This window comes from Vicia villosa, linkage group LG2 (assembly GCF_029867415.1).
Source record: "Vicia villosa cultivar HV-30 ecotype Madison, WI linkage group LG2, Vvil1.0, whole genome shotgun sequence".
Classification (NCBI taxonomy): Eukaryota; Viridiplantae; Streptophyta; class Magnoliopsida; order Fabales; family Fabaceae; genus Vicia; species Vicia villosa.
Genome location: NC_081181.1, coordinates 127,250,956 through 127,263,007, shown reverse-complemented (window position 1 = coordinate 127,263,007; position 12,052 = coordinate 127,250,956). Strand labels below are relative to the sequence as shown.

At 34.7% G+C, this 12,052-nt stretch overlaps 1 protein-coding gene across 1 annotated transcript; it reads left to right on the top strand.

Annotated features, from left to right (window-relative positions):
• Positions 1-218: 218 nt before the first annotated feature.
• LOC131652037 (zinc finger CCCH domain-containing protein 44-like) lies at positions 219-4,865 on the top strand. Its single transcript, XM_058921804.1, has 6 exons — positions 219-736; positions 825-904; positions 1,962-2,146; positions 2,334-4,265; positions 4,385-4,433; positions 4,565-4,865. Exons 1-6 carry the CDS (start codon positions 465-467, stop codon positions 4,567-4,569), a joined length of 2,523 nt encoding a protein of 840 aa, XP_058777787.1. The 5' UTR covers positions 219-464; the 3' UTR covers positions 4,570-4,865.
• Positions 4,866-12,052: the final 7,187 nt, after the last annotated feature.

Here is a 12,052-nt window from a genome sequence, read left to right as displayed (position 1 = left end):
CATTTCGAGAGACCCAGATTCGGACACGCTCAATCCTCGCCTTTCTCCACTCATTCAACTGTTGTCGTTGTTTTTTTGCAAATTCATCATCATTATTACAAACAGTTAAGATATTAGAATATTATATTTTTGTTACAAAAGGTAAAAAGATAAAATACTTATACACTTTGACTATGTATGATAAAAAAGTGGAAAATTAAATAAGGTAAGAAAGAAAAATAAAAAGAGTAACACCAACATGTTTTGTTACATCATCTGCACTTAGTCCATTCACAAATTTCGATTTTATTTTAGTTTCCGTGTTGTGTGTCCACTACTTGCTTAACCATATCAGATCAAATCAAATCGCCGATTCCTAATTATTAGGGTTTTGCTTTCGCAATTCAATTCAATTCAACTCGTTTTCGTGAGTTGTGTTGAATTTTGTTTTTGTGAGTTTGATACTTTCGATTCGGAGAGAGAGCATGACGGACGAACAGCAGGTGCAACCGATTTCGCAGCCGGTGACGGGAGATGTTAGGGTTTGTGAGAATTCTCAAATGATCGGAGTCAACGTTGTCAACAGTGAGGCTGATGTGACGGTGACAGTTGAGACAGCTGTGAAAAGGAAGCGTGGTCGTCCGCCTAGAGGCTCTATTCCGAGAACGACACAGCCTCCTAAGAAGCAGGTGAAGGATGAAGAGGATGTTTGTTTTATTTGCTTTGACGGTGGTTCGCTTGTTCTCTGTGATCATAGGTGAGTTCGTGTCGCAATCTTGATTTTCTTAAAGCAAATTCAGCTATATACTTGGTTTTAATATATTTGTTTGTCTTGATTGTTTCAGGGGTTGTCCTAAGGCCTATCATCCCGCATGCGTGAAGCGGGGTGAGGAGTTTTTTCGTGCTACCGAGAGATGGAGCTGTGGTATGTAGATTTGTTCAATTTCCGGTCTATCATGAAAATGCAGTTTAATGTAGCCATTTGCATGGTTGTTAATGTGTTCCAATTGAAGTATATTTATAAGTGGGATAATGTTATAATGTTTGTTTGTCTAAATGATATAAGAGAAATTTTATTTTGAATGTTCAATGGTATTGGATTGTTTTATCACTTGAAATGAAAGCTGATCATTGTTTTTACTAAGTATGAATCTGATCATTGTTTTTAATGAGCATGAATCTGATCATATTTTTTGAGTTTGAAATCTGATCATTGTTTTTACTGACATTGAAATCTGATTTATAAATGACTTATGAATTCTCTCTTTTTGAAACTATAACTTTTGTGTCTCTGTCTTGGTGGCTGAACTGAATTGATAAATTGTTCAAAATTTTCCTTTTGCTTGTGTATTTGAGGGGTGGGGGCTTGGTTTCCCCTCTTTTGGTATTCACTGTTTTGTTGTTTATGTAAACTGTTGAGGATCAAGGAATTGTGATTGTAGTTGGGTGGTGTAGCCAGCCCTATTTATCTCTTCCTTGTTCTTAAAGTTTGCTTTTCAATGTTTCTGCTCTTTTCATGTCTGGTGTACCTGTCAAGTATGTTGATCCCGGTGAGTACTAAAACACGTAATGAAAAGTAGGGTTGATTGATTGATTGATTACATGTATAGGTTCACAAAACCTGAATGAAAAATTAGGGTTGATCAAATGATTACATGGCTGTCGAGGGTGCATTAATTTAGAAGAAAAATGATGAATGTGCTGGTGACATTAGATCCCTTGCATAGATTGTAGATTGTGTTCTATAGAATAGATTCTTATGCATGGCTTATTAGTGTTTTTTGCGAGAAACGCGTGGATAGATTCTTAGATTATGCAGAATCAATTCGATATTTCCTAATGCCATTAATTTATTTTCTCTCTTGCACTGGAATCTCGAGATTATTACCTTTGCTAATTAGTGCTTCACTTCCTTTCTTGCAGAATTTTTTTTTATCGAGTGTTTAGCGGCATTAACTAAACTTTATTTTTGAACTGCTCAGGTTGGCATCAATGTAATGATTGTGGAAAATCTTGCCACTACATGTGCTATACTTGTACATATTCCTTGTGCAAGGGTTGTACAAAAAAAGAAGTTGATTTTGTTAGTGTTAGAGGAAACAAAGGTTTGTGTGGAACATGCATGAGGACTATAGTACTGATTGAAAACAGTGCCCGGGGAATTAAGGTAATGAATGGCTTGATGAACTTTCTTATTAATGCAGATTAGTACTAATTTTCCCTCCCTCTTCCATTATCCTGAATGTTAGGGAGAGAAGGGAGGTGGGGGGATAGTGTGGCACTAAATGTTAATGATAGATGAATGCTTAATGGTCTAACTTTTATCTTTTTATGTCCTTGTGCTACTTTTTTAGTGCGAAGTGGATTTTGATGACAAAACCAGCTGGGAGTATCTTTTCAAGGTGTATTGGATGTACTTGAAAGGAAAACTATCTCTGAATTTCGATGAGGTCCTTCGCGCTAAAAGTCCATGGCAAGGTGCTGTTCATGTAAGTTGCATGGTTCAACCTCCCCAAAATTTGTTAGGAACTCGCAAAGTTGACAACGGTTATGGTTCCGAGAATTCCTGTATAATAAATTCAAATAGTCCAATAAACAAGAAAGCTAAGGGAAATATTGGGGACAGTGGATCGTCTAGTGTTGGACGCAATGTACAAGACTTGTCCACTACCGATGAGCTAAATGAGAATAAATATGTATTAAGGAACCAAATCACTCCTAATAAAATGGCAATCCATGGTGACACTAATGCGGGAGATTTGAGATTAGCAGAGTCTAGTGTTCCAAAAGACATTTTATTCTTACTTCACTCTTCAGAGATGGAACAGGCACTTTGGCATTATCAGGATCCAACTGGGAAGGTTCACGGTCCTTTTAGTATGTCGATGCTGCGCAAGTGGAAAGGAACTGGATATTTACCTCCAAATCTCAGGATATGGAATGAAAAACAAGAGAAATCTATATTGTTGACGGATGCACTGAATTGGAAGTTTTCCCAAAATGTATCATTGCCACTCAACCATGAACAACAGTCTTTGGGGGGCAGTGTTTCATTGGAAAATAAAGAAAATAGTCAGGATGGTCTTAACATTGCAACAAGAAGGGAAGTTTGTGCTAACAACCAAATTGTCAAGCTGATTGGGGATGAAAAAGTTGCTGATATTCGTACCCAAACTAATGACAAAGAATCCGTTAAGAGCAATGGTGGGCACACTCCGTCTCCTGGTTTGACTATACAAGGGGATGGGAATATTTGTACCCAATCCAATGGTAAAGATGAATCTGTTAAGAGCAATGGTGGGCTAACTCCGTCTGCTGGTTTGACTATACAAGGGGATGGGAATATCACTAATATTTGTACCCAATCTAATGGTAAAGACGAGTCTGTTAAGAGCAACAGTGGGTACACTCCGTCTCCTGGTTTGACTACACAAGGGGATGGGAATATCAGCAATAGCGGGTACACTCCATCTCCTGGTTTGACTACACAAGGGGATGGGAATATCAGTGATGGCCAAAGTGGTCATTTTGAAAGAAGGGAAGAGTCTCCCAAATGTGAAGTTTCTTGTCATGATGCTACTAACGTGCAACCTGCACTACCTTCAACCGTCTTTAATGAGAATTTGAATGAAAAACCGTCTTTGGATAAAGTGGTGGACGGTAATGAGAAGGAACAAAAATTGGAAGAGAATGTAAATTTGGGTTCCAATAGGTCTTCTGAGGATCCGAGTAACAGTGGGCAAAGTGATCAAAAACAATCTGACAATGAAGTGAATTCAGGGCAATCTTCTGGTCAGAACTGGAGAGCATATGATGTAATTCACTCTGATGTAAATCACTCTGATGTAGTTCATCCACCAATGGACGCACCTTCATGGCTGGCCGCGATCTTTGGCGAAACCGATTGCTCATTAGCTGATGACTCAGTTTCAGATCTGTTGGAACAAGTAGAGGCAAATGAGAAATGTGGTGAATTGGAGTCTCCCGCAGAGTGGGATGAAGAGTTGACTGAGGGTGTTATAACTGATTGTTTTAATTTTGCTAATGCACTAAGCCCAATGCTTGATGGAGGTGCTAAATCTGATACTCTGACATCCTCGAGTGATTTACATTTACCCTCGATTGATTTACATTTATCATCTCAACCCCTACATTTACCCTCAATTGATTTACATTTATCATCTCAACCCCAACCCATCGTACCAAAGGAGCCTTTTCAGCATGTTGATGTACATAATCATCAAGTTACAAGGGGAGAACAATCTTCAAAACCTCCTGAAACTGCGGTGCGTACAAAGAATATGATTGTTATTCGTCTGTCTTTATAAAATATACTTTGAAAATTTAGTTAAAATTTACATTTGGTTTGCTTCAAAGGAGAAACTAATCTATCAGTTGTTTGCAGCCTACTTTCTCAGGTATTAGCTGGAATCAATTTTCATGGGATCCAACTCGTAAGCGGTTTCTCGACCATCTTCATTCATAACTATCTTTTCGAGTACTATCATATCGTGTATATAATTACTATTAGTCTTCATCAATTCAGAGTTCATTTAATTTGGATATTTTACGTCTGTATTTTCAGGTTGACATGGCAGATGATTTACATTGGAGGCTACTATATTACTTTAGTCATTAGGCTGAAACAAATTTTAGACCAACTTGAATCGGATACTTAATATCCTGTTTATAACAACATTCTTTTACAACACAGCGACCTCTCACCTTCCTTCATAGTTGAGGAAGAAATGGAAGAGTGTCGTTCTTCTTCGTAGTAGTTAAAACTCTATTTCGCTATATAATTTTTTTGAACGTTTAAATGCGAGAAACGGATCTCGATAGTTTACTTATAATTTTGATGTGGAAATTTTATAATTGGCGGTATATATTTCTTTCTCTGCTCTATATATCAGATATATTATTCATCCTGCAGTGACATGAGCAACACTTGATGTGTTGTTAAACCTAAGTGTTGTGCATTTGAATGTGCCAACATCTGCTTTTCTTAAGGGTTGGGAGAAGAAAACTTTGAAGAAAACCGAAGACGTTTTCTAATGTTGTCATTGTTAACTTTGTCTCACATAAAATCCTTAGAGTTTTTAATCCACGGTGATTTACCAAGTTCTCAAAGTTTCTTTTCTTTTCTTCATATACAAAAACATTGGCTTTTTTCTTCATATATACCATATTTTAACTATCGAGATTAATGCAACAAACGACATAAATAACACTACATGCTTCACTTTGTTCAAAAGGTAATCACTTACTTTTGCCAACCATTTCCGGACACCATTTTGTCTAGAGTGCAATTTTTGTCAAAGTTGTTTTTCATATTCATTGAAGAAGTATTGTATCTAGACAATATATAGATTAATATATTAATTATTGAATGAATTTAAAAAACAAATTTTTTCAAACCATATTATTAAGAAAAATATCACTACACCATATGGGGTGAGCTGTTTGAAGTTCATGCACATTATTTTGCAACCAGGAGCAGACAAACCTGCCTCTACTGATGATGATTTTGAAATATGGACAAACCTTGATTCCCCAGTGCTCAAATGGATTTATTCCACCATCTCTCTCGATCATCTTACCACTATTTTGGAAAAGGGATCCACCGTCATGGCTGTTTGGTAGGGTTTAGCTTACATTTTTTAGGACAACAAAAACTCACTCACGTGTCGTTGCTCTTTAGTAGGACTTCTCATCCACCCGCATGGAGGATTTTCCTAGTGTCTATGCCTATTGCCAACGTCTCAAGCAACTTTATTATCAATTAAAAACGTTGGAGCACCTGTTAGAAATCACTATTTAGTTCTTCAATTAGTTTCTGGTCTTTTTGAGTCGTACCGTGGAGTTGCTACTACCATGATCTGCCAAACATGCAAAAGCAATGTTTCTTAGTCAAAGTATCTACGCCAATCACATTATTGCTCAAGTAAGCATGACCTCATGCAAACCATCCGCTACTTCAATTGACACCAAATAGAAGCTCAGTACCTCTGTCGGTACTCTATATGATGATCCTACATTATATCAGAGTCTTGTCGGTGTTTTGTAGTATCTTATATTTACTCGTCATGACATCTCTCATGTTATCCAGTAGGTGTGTCTTCACATGCAAGCTCCCTGCACTGAGCTCATCTTGCACTGAAATGGCTCCCACGTTACGTTCAAGACACCTTACAATATGGTTTGATTCATTTTCCTATTTCATAGGACGCTCTCGTATACTATGACAATATTAGTGCGATCTACCTATCTAACAAGCCAATCCAACATCAGCGTACAAAACACATTGAAATGGACATTCACTTTTGTTATTTCTATGAAATTATGATTGACATGAATTTTGGTAAAATTAATTTGGCAGCAACATGTTGAAAGAGATGTTTCATGTTGCAGACTCAACATGTCGAATGCGATGTCCTAACCAGAAGTATAGGACATATGGTATGTCACAATTTACAGTTTGGATGCAATTGTTTACTTACAGATTATTGAATATTTTATGAATATTAATAGATCCTATGTGGCGTCCAAGACTGATGAATCAGAGACTTTTTTTGTTTATTTTGTTTTCTAAATGTTGATACATTTTAGGAATGTTGAGACATTTTAGGAAACTCTAGATTGAAGACATATTTGGTTGCAGATTCCACTGACTAACATTTCTGCTAATGTCTCTGATTGTGTGAAATCTCTGGTGTATGTGTGTTCTTAGCTGGGCGGAGAATTATATATGTTTGATTTCTTTTCAAACACATATGGAGAAACATGTCGAGTGAGATGTCCTATGCAGGATCATACGACATCGTGTCTGTGTACAATTGGGCTTTGGAGTCTGTTTAGTTTGTTATAGATACAAAATATTTTGGGAATATTATGCAATCCAATGTGGTGCGTAATTTAAGGATAAAATATTTTACCTGTTTTGAAGATGTATCCTTAGTTTCTAAATATTGAGAATATTTGGGAAACTAAAGATTGAAGACCTATTTTTATGGGGAAGCTTTATCAGATTTTTAGCAGCCTCCTTGATGCATTTTGAAGCCCAAATCCAGACTAAATGTGTGCTTTAAATAGAAGACAACAAACATAATTGAAGAGTAGAACTTACGGTGTAATAGGTTAGGGTTTGTGTGTTAATTGTGAGCCTCTCTAATATCGTTATTGATAGAAAAATAGGATTATTTTTTATGTTGTTGTAAGTTCTGTCATTCATTCACAAGCTTTTAATTATTGAATGTTTGTATATCACTTAGGTATCGTTGATACATAGTTCAAAGTGTGTTTTGCTTAAATCTCAAGCTATTGTTCTTGATTGAAGATTTTAAGCAAGATCAAGTATTATTCTTGATTAAGAGGTTCTTAATCTAGTATCGCTTGTAATTGAAGATTGAGGTAAAGAGCCGTCAATATCAGTAAGTTGTGATTGTTATTATGAGATATCACTGCGGTAATTGGAAGTGAGATAGATTTCCCATATCTAGGAGGTTTCTAGGTAGAAGTTGCATTGGATAGGGATTAAGTGAGAAGTTGTAAATCGGAGGTTGTTTAGCTTCGAATTGATAGTACTAATAGTGGATTTCCTTCCTGGCTTGGTAGCCCCCAGAGTAGGTGTTGTTGTTCACCGAACTAGGTTAACAATTCTGCGTGTTTAGTTACTTTCAAATATCAACTACCTAACTAATAATAAAACATACCACCAAACACCCAAAATTACCCTTAATGAAAAAATAAATTACCCTTACAAAAGCCCTTTTATTGTAATTTGGTAAATCAAAGTTTTATTCCCACTAATCACATATCTCCATTCTTCCAAATGAGACTCTCTTTTCATATTCCTTTTCATTATTTCTTAATATACTTATTAACTATTGGAATTTTGCCTCCAACCTTTCAAAATCCAAAAACTTTTCCATTTCCCACACTTCTCATTCTCTCCCCCTTCTCATATATAGTTTTGGTTTCATAGTAGTAGGCTAAGACATATTCTTTTTTATTTTCATTTGAAGCTATTTGCCATATAGGAAGAAATAAATGAATTAAATTATGCTTGTTCCACGGGTTTCTTCATTCCGCCTCGGTTATAATAATATTACTTGACAATGCATGTCACATTATGGACTCCAATATATTTCAGCAATATGTTTAACAGTTGAACAAGTAATAAAAACTATTGGATAAATAATTAATTTAAATTTATTTCAGTTTAGAAATTTAAGTATCTTTCTTTGTCAGAGATATTCGAATCAAAATAAAATATGAAGTTTATAAGATTGTTTATGCTAAAGACAAATTATTCAAAACAACTCACTGATTATACTTTTACTTGCTTATTATAATGGCCAATTTCTTATTAAAGTTTTTTATTCAATATATTAAAGTCTTTGACTTTTGAATCTGTATAATGTTCATGACATGTCGTAACTTAAATGTAATAGTTCAAGCATAATTTGCTAAAACGTGATATACAAAAATTCATTTAAGTCTCACGGCTATATTAATTTCTGAATCTTGCTGCAAAACTGATAGAAAAAGACCCTGCAAATTCCATGAAAATTGTGAGGTTCATGTGTTTTAAAAGTGGGACATAAAGCTTTCATGCAAGACAACTCAACAAACTTCCCTTGAGGAGCTTAGGTTCTAATAGCATCAATAAAAGAATGATATATTATTTTTATCATATAGGCCTAATCCAAGTCATTGAAATTTTTTGTTTTAACGGGTCACTATCATCCCAATACCTTTTTTATTTTAATCAACAAAATGTTTAAATATTTATAGTTATTATACATACTGGATTTATCATGTTGGTGATTTACTATATATTTATTTATAAATATTTACATTTATTAGTGATTTTATAATAACAATTATATATCAGCAACAACCAAGCCTCATATGAAAACACTCTTCACTATTGATTTGTGGTTCATATGCAAATATTCATCACAGATTTCTACTTCTTCTATTGCGTTACTAATATACTGTTCACCTTATAAGGTCAACTGATTCCAAACTTCGACTCGATCATAATCGTACTTGTCTGTGCAATCGTCATTTGAAGCATACTTCGTATTACACATCGACTCAACATTCCCGTTACTTTTCTCACCATGCAAACTCCAAACTGTATAACTTCTATCAATTCCAAACCGTAGTAAATGCAATGCCAACTGATTCTCGTCAACCTTACCCCCATAACAGCAACCCATGCAAGGACACGCCATTCGAATCGGATCTTTGGAGTGCGCAACCGCAAACTTAACGAATTCCCGTACCCCTTTCTCGTACTCTTTCGACAATCGGTTTGAATTCATCCATGTCTTATCCATGTCTTAATTAAGCTAAACAAAAACGATCAAACTTTCACTCTTCACAAGTAACCCCTATAGCGAATTCACAAAGTTAGTAAGTTCATCACTTAACGATTAACGAAATTGACATCAAGAATATTCCACATGTCGGAATAATGAGCAAAGCTCTTGAGCCTCTTTCATTTCTTCTTTGAAAGTAGATAACATGACTATAGTTTATGTTTGTAGTTTACCATTAAACAAAATATTAAAATCAAGTGGTTACAAAAAGTAGGTGCATGTGATCATATTATAAGACATCATAATGTCAGTATAATGCGTTTCTGTCAAAACGCAAAGTATAAACGGAATGAACCCGGAGTAATAAAACGCAACATATATAATCACACAATTTCAGACAAATTCATCATAATACCAGTAATTTGAGAAAGACAAAATCGATTGAAAGAAATTTGAAATACTAACTTTCCTTTTAAATTTCAATCCAACAAAAATAAATTTATATGTATAATCGATTGAAAAAGCATTATAATCGATTAAGCATCACTATTATATGAAAAATATTTTTACAAGGTAAACTGTTAAAACAAATACAAAGCAAATACAAGATATCAATAATAACTCACCTTTCAACAGAGGAGCTATATAAGAGCCAATGAACCTGTATCTACGAAAGAACCTGCAGAAGACAAAGAAATATGTCAAAAATTACTAGTTGTGTTGAGTTGTGTTGAACTTAATTAGTGTATATGTTTGTGGAAAATTTCACAAAAACATATACTATTATAAGATATAAATGAAAAATGGAAGTTTGAGTTTGAAAGTTCTTTTCTCAAAACTTTTTCGAAATTTTGTTTCGGTTAATGTTTGCAAGCAAAATCTAATTAAATTTTTTAAGTAAGTAATGCATGGTTAATTATTTCCACATCCTATCAATTCCGAAAACTAGTCTTGAACTTATACAAGCTATCCACTTAATTAACCACATAGAATAAGTCATGCAGCTAGCATAACATTACTCAAGAATCAAGAACTTAAATAAAAGAAACAACAAATAAAGTTAATCATAAATTTGGGAACAAGCTGTCCATTGAGAAGTCTGAAATTTTTTCCTTAAGACTCAAATAAAATATAGAAACATATGGCATAAATTAATCATAAATTTAGGAACAAGGTAGAGATGGTAGACTTCTATTAAATAAGATGTTGATTGTCAATTTTTAAAATTCATAACTTGAAGCTTTTAGATATGTAAGGGTGCACTTCAAAATTTGTTAATGCATTTCATCAAGAGCTAACACTACAAGAGTTATTCAAATGAATATTCTTTTAGATTTTAGATTTTAAACTATAGACTTGAACAATAGTGCAGCAACTACTTTGAAGTGTCCATGGTTCTTTGTCTCTTACACATGCAAGAAGGCTGTTAAGATTAAAAGGGCTGGTTGTGAATTGTTTCATTGGTTTTACAGTGGCAAGTATTGCAAATATTAGTACGAATTGTGCAAAACATTGGTCTAGTTTTATAGATTGTTCAGTTTCTTATAGGCTATAGCATAATATCATATTATATGTATTCAAACTAATGATAGAGCTGTTTACCAAGAGCTCAATGCATTGATCATAGAGAAATAAAAGTACAATTTTTCAAAATAAGCTGTTGAGGCATGACAAGTCATTTGTACTAAATCATAAACATGTCTAATTTCCTCAATGTTCATTAAAAAATAACATGATTCCTTGTTATATAATCAAATTTATAACATGTATAAAGTTGTTGAGGCATTTTCACAAACAACTTGTGAGTGCACATTGCAATCTTTCAACAAAACTACTGGAGTACTGACAACAACACTGAACTACAACAGAACCACAACAAAGACAACAGAACCACAACAACAGTAATAACAACTAGAATCCTTAAGAAACATACCTCTAACGTGGCTGAGATGGTGAATCTTCTTCCACAACAACAGAACCAAACGATATATTGAGTCTTCTTCTCCGGTGGCTCACGGTTTTCTGATTTGGAATGGTGGCAACGAAGACGGTGGGTTTTCTCCAGTGGCTCACGGTCTTGGTCTTCTTCTCCGACGACAGAATTCTGGGTTCTATGAGAGAAAGAGGGAATTAGGGATTTGTGAGGGGCAAACGCGCGTTCTGTCTAATTTTGTTTTCAGAAATTTTAATTTTAAAACATCTATGAAAGTGATTTTGAAAAGCGCCTTAGTACACATGGCTATACCAGCGCTTTTTAGGGTATAAGCGCTCTTGTACCCAACCCCCTGTAGCAGCGCTTTTGAAAGCGCTTTCATAACCCACCTATAAGAGCGCTTTTGAAAAGCGCTTTCGTACCCGTCCCTTTACCAGCGCTTTTTGAAAGCGCTTTCGTAACCCCCTATAAGAGCGCTTTTTTTGCGTGTTTTTTAATTTTGCTTTTAGCGAAACCTATACCAGCGCTTTTTCCTAAAAGCGCTTTCGTAGGGGTGCTGCGAAAAGACAAATTTGACATAGTGTTAAGAACGGTCTTACCCGTGCGAACGCACGAGTCACTATCACCACAATACATTTTTTTATAATTTTAAACAACTAAATATTTATAAATATTTATAGTTATTAGTGATATTTGTTATTAATTATATAATTGCATTTAAATAAATTATATACCAATTAAAATTGAAAACTATTCATCTAAGAAGTTTTCACGGGACCTAATCACCACAATACCTATTTTAATATCATCA